Here is a 23,559-nt window from a genome sequence, read left to right as displayed (position 1 = left end):
TCTTGGCTGTTAGGAAACGTAGATTCTAATCCATTCACCAGCCCAGTGATTTGAGAACTTCAGCTCTCTGGGTCTCCCTGTACTCCTTTGGAAAACGAGAGACGAAATTGATTGCTGCAGTGACTAAGGGATTTGGGTCCTGCAGTCTGGCTGTCTGGGTTGGAATCGAGCTTCCCCAGAGGTACCCTTGGGTAAATTTACTTAATCCCTCAGGGTTTCATCTTCCTGTTTTGTAAAATGTAAATAACAATAACGCTCACCTCGAAGGGTTGTTGTGAAGATTACATGAACGATTTCATGTATTCATTCCGTCAACACTGAACACCCGGTCTCCAGCTCTGCGAGGGGAATGGGGTGGAGTGACAAAGAAAATACAGGGGCCAGGCTGTTTAGCGCCTAAAGGGAGAATCCAGATCACCCGTGGTAAACACGAAATAAGATGCAGTATTTCAAATAGCTAGAACTGAGACGAAAACACAGCGCAGCAATTTGATGGAGAGCAACTTCCAGAAAGGTGAGCTGCGACATTAACTAGGCTGATCTGGGACAGTCTGGCGGGGGAGGTGACATCTGAGCCCCACCTGACTTAGAGGACGTCAGCTATGGATGATCCGGGTTTCCATATACAGCAGCGGTTCTCAAGCCAGGTGACTGCACCGCCCTAAACTTCCCTCCACTTTCGGCAATGTCTGGGGATTTCTGGTTGCCAGCAATGGGAACTGGGGGGTTTGTTCTGGTATCTAGTGGGTATAGACTAGGAATGCCGCCCAGTATCCTACAGTGCACAGGACACCCCAAGCCCCCCAAATTAGCTGGCCCAAAGATAAAGAGAGAAGAGCAACGGCAAGGGGTCTGCAGGAGTCAGAAAGGAGCTTGCTGTGTTCAGAAAACTCAACACCCAGTGTGGCTGAGTGAGGACGATGAAGAACGAGGTAGACTGGGCTAGCCTATGGAGCACTTTTTTTTTTTTTTGAGACGGAGTCTCGCTCTGTCGCCCAGGCTGGAGTGCAGTGGCTCCGTCTCGGCTCACTGCAAGCTCCGCCTCCCGGGTTCACGCCATTCTCCTGCCTCAGCCTCCTGCGTAGCTGGGACTACAGGCGCCCGCCAACACGCCCGGCTAATTTTTTTGTGTTTTTAGTAGAGACAGGGTTTCACCGTGTTAGCCAGGATGGTCTCGATCTCCTGACCTCGTGATCCGCCCGCCTCGGCCTCCCAAAGTGCTGGGATTACAGGCGTGAGCCACCGCGCTCGGCCCGACTATGGAGCACTTTTTAGGGCACGGTGAGGAATTTGGAATTATCCTCAAAGCAGTGGAAAGCCCTTGAAGAGTTTTAAACAGAAGGGGAAGGTAACCCATGTGAAACGCTTTGCACATATAAGCGCTCAATAAATACTGTCTATTATTAATATTATTATCACCATGTGTCTTCCCCACTTGGCTCCAGACCCAGCCTATGCCTCAGCGCGGCCGCAGTGACTCCTCCTGGCCAGCAGAGGGCGCCAGCGGACACTTGGCTACCGGCCGCCCGGGGCGGGCCTCCTCTTGCCGTCCCCTTCCTCGTCTTTTCCCCGCAGGAGAAGTGGGGAAGGTGGCGGCGGCGGCGGCGGTTGTCCCGGCTGGGCCGGTTGGTGTGGCCCGTCAGCCCGTGTACCACAGCGCCCGCGCCGCGTCGAGCCCAGTACAGCCAAGCCGCTGCGGCCGGGTCCGGCGCGGGCGGCGCGCGCTGACGGAGGGCGGCGGCCGCGGCCAGGGCGGCCCGTGGGACCGCGGGCCCCCGGCGCAGCGCCGCCCGGCTCCCAGCCCTGCCGGCCTCCTCCCTTGGCGCCGCGGCCATGGCGGCCAGCGCGAAGCGGAAGCAGGAGGAGAAGCACCTGAAGATGCTGCGGGACATGACCGGCCTCCCGCACAACCGAAAGTGCTTCGACTGCGACCAGCGCGGCCCCACCTACGTTAACATGACGGTCGGCTCCTTCGTGTGTACCTCTTGCTCAGGCAGCCTGTGAGTGCGGGGCGGCCGGGCGGGTGTCGGGCCCTTCCCGGGAGGTGGGGGAGCGGGCGGCGGGACCAGGACCTTTCCGGGGCTGGGGAAGCGCCGGGCCGCGTGGGAGGCTGTCGGGGGCGGCCGTTGGGCGCCGGCTGGCGGGCGCGGCGTGGGAGGCTGCGGGCTGGATGCGCTGGGCCCGGGCAACCGGGCTGGGGATGCGTTTTCGGTTTTGCCGGGCGAGGGTTTACGTTCCGGGCAGCCTTCGTGGGTGGGATGTGGGCGGGGTTGGGGTCAGGGAGGGGGCGGCCGGGGCGAGCGTCCCTGGTCTCCGCCGAGCCTGCGGCCGCCGCCCTCGCTCTCCAGCTCCCTGGGGCGCCGGCCTGTGGGGGTAGAAGACGCTAGGAGGCCGGGGGGAGGTCCATGCGGGTCCTTTGTGTGCCCCGCCTCTCAGCGGCCCGGGAGCTGCGGTGCGGAGCGAGGCACCTGCTGGGCGCTCGTGCTGGGGGTCGGGGAGAAGCTGGGATGGGAGGGGGGAACGCCTGCCTCGCCCGTGCCTTTTTTCCTGGATCGAGAGTACCTAGGTAACTGGGAGAAAGCAGGCGCTTAGGAATAGTAGCAGGATGAAAGCATCTTGATGGCAGATGTGAATCCCCTGGGAAAAGTTCGAAAGGATTAATTGGAGGAGGGGGAGGCAGAGGAGCAGATTTGAAGCTGTGGGATTTTAGTTTTATGGTTCGAAGAGGGTGTTGAGGAGTTTAGGGAAAGTTTTAATGGCAATAAGGTACCGACTTGGAGCTGTGCGATTCTAAATATGATGGAGTTATCTGTGAGATTTATCTGTATCTCGCTATCAATACCCGAGTGCCCTGGCTGTACACAGAAGTGAGGAGAGCTAGCAAGTCAGCATGATTTCAGAAAGACACTACCGTCCTGAGTTACTGGGATGATTTGTGTTTGTTCTTCTTTGCGTCATTAAGCTTTATTTTGATAAAGATTTTTATTGCCGTGCAATTTCATTTGGGAAATTTGCAGGTGGTTTTGGAATTGATAAAATGCTTTTATATTATTAATTATCTTGTATTTAAAGTTACTAACTACGTGGCAGTTACTAAGTATTCGTAAAACCTTTGCTTGTAAGATTAATACAAAGCACATAATACTTTATGTGGGAAAATTGATTTCTTAAAACTTAGAAAATGCAAAACATGTCTAGTAATGTACTATTTGCTTTTTAAAGTTGGGCAAAGAGATTATTAGTATTACATGAGTGTTATTTCTTCAGCAGATATTTTTTTGGTGCCTATTAGGTTGTGTAAGGCCCTGGGGTGTGCCAATAAATATAGCAAAGTCTTGTTCTCTTGGTTCTTACAGTCCAGTGGGGATGCAAAAGTAAGAAAAATGTCTTGGGCAAGTACTATGCTGAACATTAAAATTGTTTGATACTTTGATAAAGTATCAAATTTGATAAAACAAATTTGATAAAATTATTTGATACTTTGAAACATTAAAATTGTTTGATACCTCATGGTTACTTTTAGGCTGTGTGGCCAGGGAAACACTCTGAGAAGTTGCCAGTTAATGATATTCTTGAATTATTACAGAATCACAGAGCTAGGTGATATCAAGGAGGTAGCCTGGTTCATGCATTTCATTTACAGAAAAAGAAGTAAAGCTACAAAGTTGTTACTTATGTTGGACAATATTGGTTCCAAAATGAAGCCAATAGAACAATTGTAATTGTATTTGATTTTTATTACATGGTTAAGATGTATGTCCTGCTTTTACTAAACACAGGTCCTTTAATCCATGTAAAGTATTTGATTTGGAAAAAATACATATATTTACACTTCCGGATTTCTGACATTTCTGTATAGTCCTTGTAAGTACAGCAGCAAATGTGTAATATCCAGGAAATATTTTCAAATTTCTTCCTAGATACCACATTTCAGAAACATTTCTACATAGAAGGATATCTCAGTATAATGACAATTATTTATCTTAATGGAAGTTAATCTGTGGCAGATAGGACTTCATTTCTCTATTGAGTCATTCCACAAATATTTATTGCCCACTTGTCCTGTGTCGTAAGTTACCTGGATCTTAACTGTTCTATGGAGCGTGCCTTGTAAGTATGTAAACGTAGAGTTACAATATATTGTAGTATTTCCTTTCTGTGAATGAGATAGCCATGAAATATATAAATGATATAGCTTCTCTGGGAGTTGATGCCTGAGCAAAGACCTTTAAGGACAAATTCTGCTTCATATAGTTGAAAGATCAAGTACTTATGAGCTAGGTACACATGGCTTTGAATCCTGACTCCAAGTATTAGTTATGCGGTATTGAGAATGCCACTCAATCTATTTGAGCTGGATTTTTCTCATATATCAAACAGTGAGGATAAGATTTCCCTCGTAGGTTTTGGGTGTAGATTTGTTTTCAGTATTAAAAATAATGTATGTTAAACATCTCACGTAATGCCTGGTATATAGCAAGTGCCTTATAGATGAGAAGCATCAAGGGAGAGGGCATGCCATGAGTAAGGGAACAGTACTGTATGTGAAAGATATTAAAGAAGAAATATCCTAATAAAAATCTGTCACTTTGGATTTTATGGTTGTAACTCAAAACCGGAATCAAATTGGTTTAAAAAGATGAAGGGTTTATTGATTGATTTTAAAGTAAAACTATCCAGTGGCTTAATAATATTGCCTAGATTTTCCTCATTCAAGTATGGTTGTCCCCAGCTCCTGGGTATACTGCCTTATGTCATTGGTCCAATACTTTCAGAAGTTCTGCATTTCCCTCTGATTGGGTTAGCGTAGATCATGCCACATCTGGACACATGTTCTTTTTTTTTTGAGACAGAGTCTCGCTCTGTCGCCCAGGCTGGAGTGCAGTGGCGCAATCTCGGCTGACTGCAAGCTCCGCCTCCCGGGTTCACGCCATTCTCCTGCCTCAGCCTCTCCGAGTAGCTGGGACTACAGGCGCCCGCCACCACGCCCGGCTAATTTTTTTGTATTTTTGGTAGAGACGGGGTTTCACCGTGGTCTCGATCTCCTGACCTCGTGATCCGCCCGCCTCGGCCTCCCAAAGTGCTAGGATTACAAGCGTGAGCCACCGCGCCCGGCCCTGGACACATGTTCTAACCTGACTTCATTGTCACAAGGATCCCCAAATAGAGTTCCCAAATCTGAAATCTAGAATTCTTGGGATGTAGGGAATGAAGACTGGAGTGGCAACCATCAAATGTCTACTGCAGAACGTTGGAGGGACAATAGCTTCTGAAGATTTTTTTGTTTGACAAGCAGTAGTGCAGGAAAATAATTTAGGAAGAATAATATAACTCTTGGGTTTAATAATTATGTATTTGCTGTTTAGATGACATGGTATAATTGAAAGAATATGAATTTTGAAGTCAGATTTTGACGATGCTACTAGCTTCGTGGCTTAGGGCAAGGTGTTAAGCTAGGCCACTACATGCAGATTGGCCCAGGTCCATCCTCTTAGCCTCAGTTTCTTTATTTATGTTAAGAAGATAACGTATAGCTCAGGGTTGTTAAGAGGATTCAATGATACACATCCTTACCGTATTTACTTATTGAGCACATACTGTATTTGAGGATAGGGCTAAGCACTGGAGTTACAAATATTGAAATAAGGCATGCTAGCTGCCATTCCTTGATTTACCTGGAAAACATGAATACATAGCAAATAGTATCCACTATCATGAATTCTAAATTTTAGGATAGTGACATACCTTCTATCATTTGTACTAATACCTTTTTTTAAAATAAATTGAACTAGCATCTTGTTGTTAATGTTACTAGACTTGGAGCTAATCTTTCTTGTTTCTTTTTTTCTAGATGACTGTCCTATATGCTTGAATGATGTTCAGAGTATAACTGAATTTAGATTGTGAAACTTTAAAATGAACTTCAGAGTTAGATGCAGTTAAACTATTTGTTACTGAGGCAGAATGATGAAGGCATCCTGATTGGTTTTTCACTGTCTTTCACTATCTTTCTGATTGTATTTATGGAAATCCCTAAAATTATGAATGGACACTTCAAACATTTAAAATACAGCCAACAGTAAAAATGGCCTTCATGTTAAATAACTTCTAGTTGATTTAAAGACTAGTTTTAGACTAAATTACTTGTTTTATAGACTATAAACATTAGTATAATTGATATGTAATATAAAAGATTGTCCCAGCCTTAAAAAGTGATCCGTAAATTTTTCAGTGAGGGTTTAGATAAAATAAAAAATAACATTTGAGAAAGAGGTTGTCCCTCTTAATACCACCTATTTTATGTGGACAGTGCATTTAAACTTGAAATTTCACAGGTAATAAATGTAGCTGGATAGTAACTTATATTCTATTAATTCTGTGTACATTTTGACTCTTGAGATGAATATTACAAGAATTTTAATTTTTTTTAGATGACAGATGAAAAGAGGTATTTAATGTTTTTATCCAATTAGTAGCATTGGGATGGATTGCAGGATGGATTGCAAATCAGATGCTCTTTTGGAGCTCTGTGTATAATATTCAGGACCTTATGAGGTCACAGTGAGCAGGGATTTATATTCTTAATTCCTTTTTTACTTTTTTTGGATACTCTGATATGGCCACATTCCATTAAGTATTTAGAGTAAGTGGCCAAAATATTTTATACTTTCTCTCTCTCTCTCTTTTTTTTTTTTTTTTTTTTGAGACATAGTCTCACTCCGTCACCCAGGCTTGGAGTACAGTGGTACAATCGTGGCTCACTGCAACCTCTGCCTCCCAGGTTCAAGCCATTCTTCTACCTCAGCCTCCCAAGTAGCTGGGATTACAGGTGCCCGCCACCACGCCCGGCTAGTTTTTGTATTTTTAGTAGAGACTGGGTTTCGCCATGTTGGCCAGGCTCATCTTGAACTCCTGACCTCAGGTGATCCACTGCCTTGGCCTCTCAAAGTGCTGGAATTACAGGCATGAGCCACCTAGCCTGGCCTAGATACTTTCTCAGTTGTGAAGGACAGATTTTTTATTTTAAGCAAATATTTATTAAGTGCCAGATACTAGCCCATGTGCTGGAGATACAACAGTTAAAGTATTTATTGAAAAAAAATAAAATAAAAACTATTGAGTGCTAGCTGTGTGACGGACATTCTAGTAACAGTGATATGAGGAAGGTGCTATTCTCCAAGCTCAACTTTAAGTTGTAAAATTAGTGCACACTCTTAGTGTTTTGCTGTTATAACTTGCTAGAAGTTGGGATCTGGAACTGATGCTGATTCCACCACCAAAGAATGTATGGTTACCATGGTTACCGTGAATTGTTGTGAATTCTCTATTTTGGGAATTTAAATGGTAGATTTTACTTCATTGTGTTTCAAATGGCAGAAAAGACTTTTTCTTTTTTTTTGTTTTTATTTTTTGAGACAGAGTTTCGCTGGTCGCCCAGGCTGGAGTGCAGTGGCGCGATCTCACCTCACTGCAACCTCTGCCTCCCAGGTTCAAGCTACTCTCCTGCCTCAGCTTCCCAAGCAGCTGGTATTACAGGCATGCACCACCATGCCCGGCTAAATTTTTTTTGTATTTTTAGCAGAGATGGGGTTTCACCATGTTGGCCAGGCTGGTCTTGAACTTCTGACCTCAGGTGATCCACCTACCTCGGCCTCCCAAAGTGCTTGGATTACAAGCGTGAGCCACCATGCCCAGCCCAGAATAGATATTTTATGAGGCATCATAAATGTTTGTTTTATGGCTGTGTCATGCTTATTATTATTTTTAAGGAACTTCTTAGCTCCAAAATGTGTGTCCTTATTTTTGAGTTTCATTGAGAAAATACTGTTGTGTATTCTGAATTCAATGGGAGCGATGGTGCCGTTCCAACAGCGATTCTTTTGAATTTGGCACTCCCATACTACCATGTGCCGTAATTCTCGTGCTATTTTTCATATTTGAATTCTAATTAGAACCTCATTCTATGCAGTCAAGATTGACAGTGGATAAGTTTATCAAAAAATTCAGTTAAAGCAAGCAATCAGTAAAAAAAGAGAAAAATACATGCACACATACATATACATGTATCTATTATATATACATATATAATATATATTTAGCAAGCGTAGGTTTTTTTGTTTGTTTGGGTTTTGTTGTTGTTTTGAGACAGGATCTCACTCTGTCGCCCAGGCTGGAGTGCAGTGGCATTATCATGGTTCACTGCAGCCTTGACCTCCCCAGGCTTAGGTGATCCTCTGACCTCAGCTTTCCAGGTACCTGGGACTACAGGCGCGTGCTACCATGCCCAGCTAATTTTTGTAGAGATGGGGTTTCGCCATGTTTCCCAGGCTGATCTCCACCTCCTGGCTCAAGCAATCCTCCTACCTTGGTCTTCCAAATTGTGGGGATTACAGGCGTGAGTTACCATGCCCTGCCTCAAGCTTAGGTTTTTAAATTCTCACATACAACTGTTAATTTGCTGGCACATAAGGCTTTGAATATGGGTCCACTGATTAGATTCTTTGTCCCCTAATATAACCCAGACTCATGCTGTGCTATTTATGATTTTTAGCATTTTAATGTACTTATAAAACAGTTTGAATGCTGAATTCTTCCAGATTTTTATGATTTTTCTCTCAGTCTTTTACAGTTCTTTTCCGTGGTCAAATAACAGCTTATCCTAGTGACTTGTTTTAGTCTCTAAAAATACTTAGTTTACATGGAAATAATTCTTCTCACTCGGGCCATTGTTTTACATGACATTCACTTAAACTATATACTTACCAAGTACTGTACCAACTATATTACCAAATACTATACCAGACAAATTTTGATAAGCATAAAACTCACTCTGTCCTAAGAGAGCAGCAGGAGAGAGTGGCCTTCTAGCCATGAATGTTCATTGTGCAGTAGGCATTAACTTTAGGTTTCTCAGAGGGAAGGAGAAACATAGATTTAACCAGCAAATTGGATAAGAAGGACTCTTCTGTATAGTGCTGTGGGTACCTTTTATACTGGGAAAACTCCAGCATTCAGAGTGTGGTGACATCATTTGACCATAACTGAGTATAAAGGCATCATTGCCATGTTAAGCCTTTTTCTGTTCCTTATTCATTCATCCATCATTTTTGGCATGTGATTTTTAAACACTGGCTTTTAGTTTCAAAGTGGATAAAATACAGTTTAGATTAAATTTACATTAAATTTTATAATATTAGTGCGTTATAAATGAAAAGAATTAAGACACTGTTTTAAAAGAACTTGCCGACCTCTGGATCTCAATTTGAAAATCATTGTCTCTTTAGAAACCTCTGTATCTGTTCCAATAGCATTCTTTGGAAAACAGGCAAATCTCCTTATTTGATATTTTCCTTCTTTTCTATGCAGCGTGTATGATGTTCACATTTGTGAGAAACTCCTATGGAAATATTCAGGACTAGGTGTTATTACTCCCCCTCATTTTTTTCCCCTACTCCGTAATGTGTTTTGTAATTCAAATCAAAGTGATGATTGTCTAGGGAAATACAACTTGGATACCTTTAGTGTATGTAAAAACGTTTTTAAATCATTTATAACTTTGAGTACTTACATTAATAGCATGTTCCTTGTGACATCTTTTACAACCTTACACATGAGAACTACTGCTAAAGACACCTGATTGAACATTAGAATGAAATTCATGAACTGTACAGTGGGGACAGGAAACTTATTTGAGTTGTTTGAAATACAGAGAATTAATTTTTGTTTGTGTTAGAACATACTTTGCTCAAAGACTTCTGACTAAGATAGCAATCTTTTTGATTGACACCATGCATGTTCTGTAGAGGTCATAATTATACCTTGCTTTTATTCTGGTTGCTTATTTTAAGAGGAATGTTAACAAACTGGAGCATGCTCCAAGGAATCTGATCAAGATGGTAAGGAAGTTTGAAACTATGTATTAGAGAAACATTTGCAGGAACCAAAAATGCTACTAGCTTAAAGAAGAAAAGATTAGACAGTGGGGGAGCTGTACACATGATCACTGTCGTTGGGTAATTTAAGGCATTGGGAGAGGTAATAGATTTATTTTGGTGACTCTAAGGGGAGATGCAACACCAGTGTTTGTAAGTTATGGAGAAACAGTGTATGTTCAGAAAAGGAAAGAGGAATTTTCCTTGTAATTGTCAGATTCCAAAAATTCTTGTCTTTCCGTATTTCTTATTTTATTTTATTTTGTTTTTGAGACGGAGTCTTACTCCATCTCCCAGGCCGGAGTGCAGTGGCGCCAACTCTGCTCACTACAACTTTCATCTCTCAGGTTCAAGTGATTCTCCTGCCTCAGCCTCCCTGGTAGCTGGGATTACAGGCATGAGCTGCAATGAACTTCCTTCGATATGATCAGATGCATCAGCTCTTTTTTTTTTTTTTAACCGTTTCTGGGTACTTTTGTAATCTTCTGCTCTGGAAATGCTGCTGTCTAGGCCTACTGTGCGGCTCTCGTACCGGAACTTTTCTTTTACCTTCATTCTGGAAATTCCCTTCACCTGTAACCTATGTTAGATGCTCTCTTTCCAGGACCCCCAACATTTCCATTAGCTTCCTGATGAAAGGTGAATGAGAGGTCATTTTTGAAAGCCACAAAGCTGAAAATGTTTTATTCTGCATTCTTTTCAAAAATTAGTCTACATTCACAAAGGTGGAAATACTTTACCCTTGGAACTTTTAATATATTGCTTAGTTGTCTTCAAACCTTCAGTGTTGCTGTTGAGAAGTCTGATGCTATTCTTATTACTGAGGCTTTCTGACCCACTTCTTTTCTTCCCTCTTTTGGAGTATGTAAGATCTTCTTTTCTTCCTGCTGTTCAGAACCTCATATTGAAGTATTTTGGTGTAGGTCTTTTGTTCAGTGTTTTAGGCTTTTTTTTTTTTTTTTTGACTTTGTTTGGAAACTCACGCTTTTTATAGTTCAGACATACTTTCTCCAATCTTTTTTTTGGGGAATATAAAAGCCTGTGATGCCACTGTTCTGGGAGCCAAGTTGAGGGAGGTGACTGTCATTCTGTGTGTACGATCTTAGATAATCCTCCAGCTTTCCACATGGTGCCTAACGAGTCTTCAGCAGTGTCTTGAGTTTGAAGTCTCTGTGGTATAACCTCTTTAAAACTTTCCTTCAGACTTCTGCCTAGGGCTGGTGGGAGTATGCTTTTGGCTGTTAAGGAACTGGAGAGTCTAATGATTTCTGACCCCACTTTAAGCCCTCACCTGTATCCAGTTCCTTCAGTAAATCTTCATACGTCCTGTGGTGGGAATCAGTTTCCAGTTGGCTTCTCCCACCTTTGCAGAAGCTTCTGTTTTGGCTTTCTCCATAAAGTCACTTACTGCTGGTATTTTGTTTTTAAATATTCCAAATTTTGTTATTCGAGAACTGTTGAGTGCTTTTGGGCTCCTCTTGTTCTCTGACGCTCTGTTTATTTTAATTTTTGTGGGCACATAGTAGGTGTATGTATTTATGAGGTACACAAGATACGAGTTTTGATACAGGCATGCAGTGTGAGATAAACACATCATGGTAACCCTCTGTCTCTTGTGGGTTAATACCTTCTTATTCCTTTACTGTTATTTCATTGGGAGTTTGGGCATGTGAAGACATTTAGATTTTGTCCACTACTTTTAACTAGAATGCCTTAATTAGATTTAAATCATAACTTGAATATTACTTTTTAGATGCTTGCTCTAAGTGTTACAAGGACTTTATGGTGTAGTATTTGTGGCCTTCCCAGAAACTCAGAATAACAATTGGGATTTATATCATGCTTATTATTATATATGGAAAGCTAAATATATTCAGTTTTTTAATGTTGGACTCTGGATAGACAAATATTTTGGACTAGCCAACATATACAGTGTCTTGGCATCAATAGTTTGTAGGTTTCATAACCCACTAAAGGCACATTCCGTCTGTTCTAGATTTTAAATGTATAATTTTATGCTATGAAACATATGTAATATTTTTAGTAAATAAATAGGATGGGCTAGATCTAAATGTCAACTTTATTACTTTCTGCCAATATTATTAGCAACTACATAAACTTCCACAGGTTATTAAGAATATTTTAACCAGCTTCTCCCCCAGCAGGAGAAAAATAATTAATAAAACTAAATAAGCTTTCCTATTTACTCATCCAGCACAGATTGTTATTTGAATTGAACAAATGGCTATTTGCAAGATTGAGGCCTAGTTAAGAGCAGCATACTGATGGACATATGGAATGAGTCACACCATCTGGTTACAGTCATACCTGGGTGGTGGTCATTAAAACTAAATCTCCTGGGGATCTGCAAATGTCTTAATTATACTACAAAAATGTACTGGGCTGCACCAGTAGGCTACTTTGAACTTCTTGAAACCAATTAACTTGCAAACATGTTTTCAAGATATCAAAACTGCAGTTATTGAGTCTTTTTTTTTTTTGCACAAAACTGAAGACTTAAAATGTGTATTTGAGGATCTGGAATGGGTGATACTTCAGTATTGGCCCCATGAAAGTAATGTGGTTTACTTACCCAACACTTTCATCCAATAGTTACGACTAATATCATGACAGAAAAGTGTTTTATAAACATTGAATTCGCCCTGCAGCTAGAAGAGCTTTAGCAAAAAAGGGAAGTGACACCAGGTTCACATCTTAAAAATACTTGTTTTGATTCACTACAGGATTTTATTCACTGAAATGATCAAATTTGGTAGGTGAAGTTAGTCTGCTAATGATAAATTTAATTAGTCTAAAAATTGTGGTTACTATAGATACTAACACGAAATCAGGACTACAGTTTTTTTATTTCTTAACATACATTATAATTTTATGCAGTTCTGTGAATCTTAACATACGTATAGATTAATTTAGCCACCACTCAAATTAGAACATGCAAGTTTTCCATCACCCCAAAAAACTTTTAGCCCTTGTTTTTACTGTACTCCTGGCAATTACTGATCTGTTCTCCAAAACTGCAGGTTTTGTCTTTCCAAGAATGTTGTGTAAATGGACTCATAACTTTCCTAGATTGCCTTTTTTCACTCGACATAGTATCTTTAAGATTAATCCAAGTTAGTTGTTGTTTATCTTAATAGTTTGTTCCTCCTTGTTGCTAAGTAGTATTCCATTGCTTGTTTGTTTTTCCATCTTACATTTGAGGAGTTTCTAGTTTTTGATATATATGAATGGAAATGCTGTAAATGTTTATGCTCAAGTTTTTGGGTGAACATAAGTTTTCATTTCACTTGGGTAAATATCTAGGGCTAGGTTGTATGGCACATAAATGTTTAATTAAAAAATTGGCAAAGTTTTTTTGGTTTTGTTTTGATTTTCCCCTTTTACTTGTGGAATTCCATTTTCTCTTTTTTTTATTATACTTTAAGTTTTAGGGTACATGTGCACAACGTGCAGGTTTGTTAGATATGTATACATGTGCCATGTTGTTGTGCTGCACCCATTAACTCGTCATTTGACATTAGGTATATCTCCTAATGCTATCCCTCCCCTCTCCTCTCACCCTCCATTTTCTTTTATGGTTACAACTGAAATTGTACTATTGATATTAACATTCCAGAGTTAATCAGTATTTTAATCTTCTGTTAATACAAGGTCTTTAAAAATACAAAGTAGTTTCATTTAAGTGGGTTTTTTTTTTGTTTGTTTGTTTTTTTGAGATGGAGTTTTACTTTGTGGCCCAGGCTGGAGTGCAGTGGCATGATCTCGGCTCACTGCAACCTCTGCCTCCCAGGTTCAAGTGATTCTCCTGCCTCAGACTCCTGAGTAGCTGGGATTGAGGATTGCCACCACACCTGGCTAATTTTTGTATTTTTAGTAGAGATGGGGTTTTAACCATGTTGGCCAGGCTGCTCTCGAACTCGTGACCACAAATGATCCACCCACCTGCTGGGGTTAAGATTACAGGCGTGAGCCACCGCACCTGGCTCATTTAAGTGTTATTGTCGGTAAATATATTATTTGTCCCTTTTTTCCTTCTGTTAATTGGATGTTACTGTAATAAGATGATATTTGTTTAGATTTGCCAGTTTACAGTTTGCTTACCCCTTAGCATCTTAAGACTTTCTTGGGTCATTTTTCTTCTTAAAGTATATACAGTATAAGCTTCTGTAATAAAGATCTCTTAGTATTTTTTTTTTTTTTTTTTTTGAGATGGAGTCCACTCTGTTACCCAGGCTGGAGTGCAGTGGCATGATCTTGGCTCACTGTAACCTCTGCCTCCTGGGTTCAAGTGATCTTCCTGCCTCAGCCTCCCCAGTAGGGATTACAAGTGTGCGCCAACAACGCCTGGCTAATTTTTGTATTTTTGTTGTTAGTAGAGATGGGGTTTCACCATGTTGGCCAGGCTGGTCTTGAACTCCTGAGCTCAGGTGATCTGTCCACCTTGGCCTCCTAAAGTGCTGGGATTACACACATAAGCCACCGTGCCTAGCCTAGTGGTTTTTTTTGTTTTTGTTTTTTATCTGAAGATACTGTTATTTTGATCTTATACTTCAAATATAGCTTTGCTGGATTCACAAGTTATTTTTTCTTACCACTTGAAGATAATATTCCACGGTCTTCTCCCTTCCATTGAGAAGTCTACTACGAGCCAAATTTTTTTCCTATATTTTCTTTCCAATTGCTTTTAAGATCTCTGTCTTTGAAGTTTCACCGAATTGTTTCTTTTTTTTTTTTTTTTTTTTTTGAGATGGAGTCTTGCTCAGGCTAGAGTGCAATGGTGTGATCTTAGCTCACTGCAACCTCCAACTCCCAGGTTCAAGTGATTCTCCTTCCTCAGCCTCCTGAGTAGCTAGGATTACAGGCACCTGCCACCATGCCCAGCTAAATTTTTTTTTTTTTTTTTTTTTCCAGTAGAGATGGGGTTTCACCAGGTTGGCCAGGCTGGTCTGGAACTCCTGACCTCAGGTGATCCACCTGCCTCAGCCTCCCAAAGTACTGGGATTACAGGTGTGAGCCACCGCACCGAGCCCAAATTGTTTTTAAATTGGATTTTATTTATCCGGATTTTGATGAGCTGTGCTTTTTATATCTGTAGATGCATGACTTTTATTGGATCTGAAAAAATCTCAGTCATTACCACTTCAGTGTTACCTTGTAGTAGTTCATTAATTCTCTCTTTAGGTATGTCTAATCTGCTCTCTAACTGATTTGGTGAATTTTTAATTTCCACATTTATAATTTTTCATTTCTGAAAATTCTGATTTTTAAATTTGCCTTATTTCCTGTTCATTTTTACTCCATCTTTCATTTATTTTAATGTTTCCTATATACTATATTTCGTAACTGGTAATTCAGGTAGCTAAAGTCTTGGAGGGAGGTGGTGTTAATCTTTTGCATTTACTGACTCAAGCTCATTGGTTTGTTTCATTTTTGTGTGATAATTTTTACTGCAGCCTCATATTTTATTGAACTTAATATTTGGAAATCTTGATAGCTTAAATTGAAAATGCATTCCTTTAGAGAGAATTTGCGTGTTCATGGGATCCTAGGATCCTGTGTAACCTGAAGGTATTTTATTTCCCATCCAGGGTGTTAGGTTTAACTTAAGAGAGATATCTGAGGTTGAGCTCTCTCATCTCGCCTTGGCTATTGTTGGCACTTGCTTTCTGAACAACATTGCTTCTTGTGTATAACATGGGACACATTCTGGTTTCAGCTTAATTTTTAATTTTTTGTCTTTCTTTTCTGTGGGGTGGGGGATCCTTAGAGATTTCCTTTTCTAAAAAGTTCAATAGTATGCTAATAGTCGTAGGGTTTTTGGGGGGTAATTTATGGACTATCATATTGTAGTAGAGGAGCCTTTTCAGTTTGCCATACTGTTGGAAGTCGAAATTAATGAGATTAAATATGTGAAGTGCCAGTCTAGATACTGTATACATATTAATTTCCTACTGCCTTATTAACTTACATTTTGCCAACCTGTTCATGTAAGAGTGCTTTATATCGTATAGTTTATTTTTGGTTATTTGTTGTGGACACTTTCCTTAGTCTGTTTTCTAACTTAAATTTTAATATATATTCTATATGGATTTTAAACATGTATGTTTACTTTGTTGTTTATTGTTTCAGAGAGAGAAATATTTATTCTGTTTTCTGTTATTCTGAAAAGAAAGTTATGTAAGATTAAACCTTGGTAGAGTTTATATCTTAAAATATAGCGGGCCAAAGAAATTCCGTTAATTTCTTTTGCTTGGTAATTTACATGTTTATTATATTTAGAGCAGTGGTTCTCAACTGCAGGGATTTTACCCTGTGGGGGATATTTGGCAATGTCTGGAAATATTTTTGATTGTCACTATTTGATGAAGGGTGCTACTGACATTTAGTGAGTAGAGCCAGGAATGCAGATGCTGCTCAACATTGTACAATGCATAGGACACCCCTCCACAATAAAGAATTACCCAACCCAAAATGTCAGTAGTGCCAAAGTTAAGAAGCCTTGATTTAGAGAAATCAAGATAAGGTGTTGATGCTGGTAGGTATCATAGGATTTGCGAGGAAAGGTTTTCCAGGTTTTAGAAAAATTGAAAGCCTTAGAATGGAAAACCGCTCCCTCCTTCTCTTAATTTCTTTTTCTAATTCTTCAGCATAGACGTTCACATTCATAAAGCCAAGACTAAAAATCTGAATTTTTGGAATACTACTACTAGTCACTTGGACTTTCCATTATTTCTTACCCTTTTTTTCTACTGCAGAATAAGTTATATTTATTATAGAAAACTTGGAGAGAATAGAAAATTATGAATAGAAAAAATTCATTCGATCTCATCATTTATATATAAGAACTGTTAACATTTTGGAGTATTTGGTTTGTCTATTTTTTTTGCTGATTAAAAAAATTAGTTCTGAGAATACTGTATAATTTTTATCTTAAAAAGTTAAAGCACAATTGTAAGTGCATAATGTCATACTTTTTTAAATTGTTATTTAACCATTTCCTCTTTGGCGTGAAGTGTTTCTGATGTTTTCCTATTATGAATAATGTTTGGTGAACATCTTGTACATAGGTGGTCAGCTGTATTTCCAATTCTTTATTTAGAATTGATTCCCAAAAGTGGCATAGCTGGGTCAAATGGGAGTAATGAGGTTCTTAATAAAAATTGGTGAGTTTATCCCACTATCAGTATTTGAGACTACTCATGTTTTGGCTCGCGGGTGGGTAGGGTGGGCTGTGGGTGGTATGGGGGCGAGACTACTCATTTTCATTGCAACTCATCATTCTGAATGTTACTTAAGACATTGATGGAATCAGTCTTCAGCTTTTTCTCAGACTCTTAGAAGCATGTAAAATCCATGTACAAAGCTTTTGAAGGCTAAAAAATGAAAAATCCATATACAGCCTTGCATTGAGATATAGTTAATATCCCTGAATAAATGGAATATAAAAGAGCAATTAGAGAAAGCAACATGAACACATAAAATTTCCTCATGGTTACTCAATTTATGTAATAAGTGTAGCCTTGTAAAATTGTCTGCCATTTTGTAAATTGAATCTTATTTTGAGTGTACTGAGAGAGCTCATTTGAATAAATCCTGTAACGAGTAACAAATCCTGTAACAGATTTCACTTGGAAAAAATGTCCTTTCCTCATTTGGTTGTGAGTACATTCTGGTTGTACTTGTTTCATAAGTTCAAAATGTTGTTCACTTATTTAGGTAATATGAATACCTTCTTTGTGCATTAATAGACCCTGTGATATGGTAGGGCCTGGGATATATTTACACACTGTACTGCATTTGTGAGAATATATGTGTGATGTAACTTAAAAAGAGTTAGGGTTAGCTTTATGAATTGTTGTTTCCTCATTGAACAATTTGAGAAGTATACGGGTATAGTTGTTTGCTCCAAAATTTCCAAAACATACATCCTTTTAATAGTGTTTGATATGTCCTCATCAGAAAGTTACTCCTTTGCCTTTTCCATTTTTAAAAAGGAGATATTACCAGTAGGTGGAAGGGTAAAGGCTTGTCTGGAACAAGGAGGAGATATTACAGAATAAGGAGAGACAAAGTTGCAAAGTGAGAAGGAAGGAGTAGAGGCATTTGAGAGAACAATAATATATTAATTCCTTTTTGAATTGTTTTGGGGCAAGGTAGAATGTATTATATCATAAATGATTAAACCCTCCCTGAAAGGGGTGGATTCGTGTTCTCATAATACTGATGAGTTGGAAACAAAGTGTTGTGCCCTAAGTGAGTAATAATGACTTTTCTAAATTTTCACTTTTGGAAATTTATTTATTTATTTATTTATTTAAGAGTCTAGCTCTGTTGCCCATGCTGGACTGCAGTGGTGCAATCTCGGCTCACTGCACCCTCTGCCTCCCGGGTTCAGGTGATTCTGTTGCCTCAGCCTCCCGAGTAGCTGGGACTACAGGCGTGGGACACCACGCCCAGATAATTTTTGTAGTTTTTAGTAGAGACAGGATTTCAACATGTTGGCCAGGCTGATCTTGAACTCCTGACCTCAAGTGATCCTTCAACCTTGGCCTCCCAAAGTACTGGGATTACAGGCATGAGCCACTGCACCCAGCCACTTTTGGAAATTTGGAACTAGTCTTTAGAGCCTCATTTTGTGATTACAAGCTGTAAAGGTACTTGCAAGTTACTACTGAGGTTGTTCCTTCAGAGTTAAGTTTGAGAGTTTTTTTTTTTTTTTTTTTTTTGAGACGGAGTCTCAGTCTGCTGCCCAGGATGGAATGCAGTGGCGTGATCTTGGCTCACTGCAACCTCTGCCTCCTGGGTTCAAGCGATTCTCCTGCCTCAGCCTCCTGAGCAGCTGGCAAGCACCACCACGCCTGCCTAATTTTCGTATTTTTAGTAGGGATGGGGTTTCACCACGTTGGCCAGGCTGGTCTCAAACTTCTGACCTCAAGTGATAGGCCCACCTTGGCCTCCCACAGTACTGAGATTACAGGTGTGAGCCACTGCGCCTGGCCAAGTTTGAGAGTTTTACCAGAATAAAATTTCGGTTACTTAGTTCTTCTTGTTCAGCCATTATTTCCCTATTTTATGATGACAGAAGGAAAAAATTAGTATTAAATTTAAACAAAGCAAAACAAAACAACAGCCAAACCCGAGTTAACTTTTCCCTACTTTGAAATTCGAAACAAATGAAGTGTAACTTGTCTTAATTCAGATCATGATCTGAAAGATGACATTTATCTGTGACAAGGGGGAGGGAGAAAAAGAAGCAGTGAATTGAGGAGCTTCTCCTTTGTGTTTTGACAAAAATACTGTTTGTTTGTTTTGTTTTGTTTTTTTTTTTTGAGACAGAATCTTGCTCTGTCGTCCAGGCTGGAGTGCAGTGGCATGATGTTGGCTCACTGCAACCTCTGCCTCCTGGGTTCAAGCAATTTTCATGCCTCAGCCTCCCGAGTAGCTGAGATTACAGGTGCATGCCACCACTCCCAGCTTATTTTTGTGTTTTTAGTAAAGACGGGGTTTTGCCATGTTGGCCAGGCTGGTCTTGAACTCCTGACCTCAGGTGAGCTCCTCATCTCGGCCCCCCAAAGTGCTGGGGTTACAGATGTGAACCACAGCACCTTGCCCCAAAATACCGTGAATTTCTAGAATGTTATGCACCATATGTTCTCAAAATATTTTTTAAAGACTTTTGGTACATTTATTATTTTACATCATTGTTAAGTATCCTATTTAATTAGTGTGAATGGTTACAAATTGACTGACAAATTCTTTAAAAATATTACTGCAGTTGGCCGGGCGCGGTGGCTCACGCCTGTAATCCCAGCACTTTGGGAGGCCGAGGCGGGTGGATCACGAGGTCAGGAGATTGAGACCATCCTGGCTAACACGGTGAAACCCCATATCTACTAAAAATACAAAAAATTAGCCGGACGTGGTGGCGGGTACCTGTAGTCCCAGCTACTCGGGAGCTGAGGCAGGAGAATGGCATGAACCCGGGAGGCGGAGCTTGCAGTGAGCAGAGACCGCGCCACTGCACTCCAGCCTGGGCAACAGAGCAAGACTCCGTCTCAAAAAAAAAAAAAAAAAAAAAAAGCAAAAATTATTGTAGTAATTGCTGTAGAACCCAGAGTTCAAATGAGACCTTTGTCAGAGAACATGATCCCAAAGTAGTTCTGTGGAACTTTGCATAGGTTACTTGTTACTTTGCATAGATTATTTGACCATTATTCTTGTGGGTGGACCTGCTGACAAGATAGTTGGACAACATGTAAATAGTTATTAAATCTGTTTGAGTGCATTTCCACTCAGTTTTTCATGTGCGTGTTCAAACATCAAGATAAAATCCTTTTAAGGCCATCCATACAGAAAAGGCTTCAGTGTTGTAAAGGACCTTAAAAATTGTTTAATCATGCATGCAGCAATTTTTTGAATCTCTTCCTTATGTCCCCGCAGTTTCCTCTTGTACACTCACTGTCTTCTGAGGTGACTGAAAATGTTCTTTATTATAAATTCTTACTTGAATTAATGGCAAGATAGGACTTTACTAATTGGTTTATTACCTCAATTCATGACATTACTTGTAATGTAGTTTTCTAAATTAGTCTTAAACTTATTTAAAGGTAACAGCTGTTTGATAGAGATATTTGTATAGCTCTGGTCTTATTATGTCATTGTTTCTTAGGAAATATGAAATATTTAAAGAATTTTAATAATTCTTTCATAGAGTTCTTCATATGTATAGCCTTTTCATCAGAAACACACTAAAGCACTATTTGCATTTCCTAGAAACTTGTGTGTCACAGTTACTTTGTGTTTTTAACTAGGTGGTTGATTGAATTTATTGTTAAGTCTGTTATTTAATGAGTCTAACCAAACCTTAATATCTATTATTAAGTTTAATAGTTTAAGATAATTTAAAAATACTTTGAGTTTATGGAATGAAAACACTGTTTCAAGTTTGTGTGTTGGTTAAAAATATTTTGAATTACTAGATGTGTCATTTTAAAAATGTGGTATGTACTAGTAAATTTTGTAAAATATTTTATCTTTTAGGCGAGGATTAAATCCACCACACAGGGTGAAATCTATCTCCATGACAACATTCACACAACAGGAAATAGAATTCTTACAAAAACATGGAAATGAAGTAAGTGGGTTTTTTTTTTTTTTTTTTGCAATTTTTAACTTTTTTGTTGGCAGTCATTTTAATAAGATTTAATAAGTTATTTAAAATGTTGAATTTCATGGTCTAAAAAAGTTATTTTTGTATTTTATGTTTAGATATTTTAAAGTGTACTCATTTAATGTATTTGGAATTAATGTTTACTACATAAACACTTTACCGTAAATCTGAGGTGAAATGTATGTATTTAAAAGTCATCAGTCTTGAATATAAAAGGCGTTTCGGAGGGCACCCATTATTACAGTTACTGTTAGTCTTCGCTTTAAAAGTCAAAAAAGAGGAAGAGAATTCATTTTGTGATGTTACGTTAAACTTGTTAGAGTGTTGTATGATCATCTTTCACTTGAAGTCCTCTATTTTTCCCAAATTTTTAACTTTGGATGTGTATGTGATGTGTAATGTTTAGCAGGTGTTCAGTAGGGAGGAGGTTAGTAGTTCTCAGTGGCAGCTTAGTGTCATGGAGAGCCAGATGGTATAAAGATTTGGATGGAAGCATTTTTTCTTCTTGCCTTTAATGGGCTTCCAGTAATTCTATTCTGTTTGCTTGTTTGCTTTTAGCTCTATGTTTTGCTATTAGTAACAGTTTTTAAAATTTTTCTAATATTTTTAAAATTAATAAAATTAACTAAGAGAGTGGGCATTTTTTTATAATCCTGAGGTAGGGATGAGCCAGTTAACCCAAGTTGATTAATAATAGCTATTATTATTTGACAGAAAAGTCTCATTTTCTAGAAAGGATAAGTAGTACTTTAGTGGTACTCTTCTGGTTGCATCTTTGATATCCTTAATAAACATAAAATAAGTTAAATATTAAAATTTTATTAGTTTTAATCTTCTCCTTGGACCCTTAGAAAATATATGTAAGCATTTTACACTCCACCTTTCTTCCTAATACTCTGAAAGTAATAGCTTAAAATTGTTTGCCTAATTGTGATGTCCATGGGCTTTTGGTTCTAAAATAGTGAGGAAATATATATTCACAGCTATGAAATATTTTTAAATATTTCATATTAAATTATTTAAAGAAGAGAGCACATTTTGAAGTCTCCAAATTTTGCTAATGACAAATTATTTTAAGCATTCAGATTCCAGACTCATGTGAGTACATTATAAGAACATGTAAAGCTGGATGAAAGGGTAGGAGGCTTTTAATGAAGAGTAAGCATAGAATAATACATATATTGATTAAAATACAATTTGAACTACTTGTGTAAAGTTTACAAGTAGGATTAATTTAACATTGCACACTTGAAGTTACTTTCTTGGAATGTTGGCTTAGTGTGCAAAATTTTGGAAATTAGAATGGAATCAGAAATAAAGAATATTATTCTATCTTTAGATTAAAAATAGGTAAAACCAGAGTAACAAAACTGTGATAACAGTAGTCAATTGAAGAAGTAAGTCAATTGAAAAAGCAAAATTTTGGAAATTAGAATGGAATCAGAAATAAAGAATATTATTCTGTCTTTAGATTAAAAGTAGGTAAAACCAGAGTAACAAAACTGTGATAACAGCAGTCAGTTGAAGAAGTGAAAATATAACAACATGTAAGATAAGGTTAGGTGGAGACTGGTCCAAAAAAATACCAAGATTGAAGGAGTATATATTTTTTTAATTGCGGGAACATTGACCTACCCTCTTAACACATTTTTAGGTGTGCAGTATTGTATGGTTAATTATAGACATAGTGTTGTATAGCAGATCTCTAGAAATTAATCATCTTGTATAACTGAAACTTTATACCAGTTGAATTACAGCTCCTCATTTTATCTTCTGCCCCGGTTGCCCCGATTCTACTCTCTGCTTCTATGGGTTTGACTATTTTAGATACCTCATATAAATGGAATCACACAATATTTGTACTTCTGTGATTGGCATATTTCACTTAGTTGTAATATCCTCAGGATTCATCCTTATTGTCATGTATGGCAGGATTTCTGAAGGAATATTTTTTAAGGCTGTAGCATTAGGGTAAATTTAGAGTATATAAAAAGAATTAGTTAATTTTGAAGAACTCACTGTATCAAAAAGTAGAAGCAAAATGTAAATGTTACAAGTGACTGAAATGTATTTATGAATCTTAAGTCCTACAGAGAGGTTTGCAAGTTGATAGACCACTCAAAGCACTTACCATGACAATCACTGTCACTGTACTGGGTATTATGGATGTGGTTATAGATGTGTTACACCGGCTTAGTGGACAAAGGGCTCACAGTTGGTGTGACAGATACATAACAGATAATTGCAACATGGTGTTAGATAAATAATGATAAGAATTATCAGCAGTAGTATGGAAAAGGGAATCAGTATTTTGGTGGGAAGGAGAGGATTGGGAAGACACGACAGAACAGGTGACACATTTGTTGGTTTTTGAGGGTAACTAGAACCTAAGCTGGTAGTGGAAGTCACTGAAGATGGAGCAAACAGTACAAAAAG

The 23,559-nt window shown here is 39.0% G+C and overlaps 1 protein-coding gene across 9 annotated transcripts in view; it reads left to right on the top strand.

The window, feature by feature from the left end:
* The first annotated feature begins 1,549 nt into the window (after nucleotides 1-1,549).
* AGFG1 (ArfGAP with FG repeats 1) overlaps nucleotides 1,550-23,559 on the top strand; it is an 82,915-nt gene continuing 60,905 nt past the window's right edge. For 4 of the 9 annotated variants that reach the window (XM_032754121.2, XM_032754116.2, XM_032754113.2 and 1 more), the window contains exons 1-2: nucleotides 1,550-2,000; nucleotides 20,994-21,087. In XM_032754121.2, the coding sequence (XP_032610012.1) occupies nucleotides 1,834-2,000; nucleotides 20,994-21,087 (261 nt within the window). In that variant the 5' untranslated portion in view covers nucleotides 1,550-1,833. The remainder of the gene's footprint in view (nucleotides 2,001-20,993; nucleotides 21,088-23,559) is intronic. The other 5 variants (XM_032754118.2, XM_058437727.1, XM_058437726.1 and 2 more) reach the window with 5 other exon arrangements.

This window comes from Hylobates moloch, unplaced genomic scaffold (genome assembly GCF_009828535.3).
Source record: "Hylobates moloch isolate HMO894 unplaced genomic scaffold, HMol_V3 SCAFFOLD_1, whole genome shotgun sequence".
NCBI lineage: Eukaryota > Metazoa > Chordata > Mammalia > Primates > Hylobatidae > Hylobates > Hylobates moloch.
This window is presented reverse-complemented; position numbering and strand designations above follow the sequence as displayed.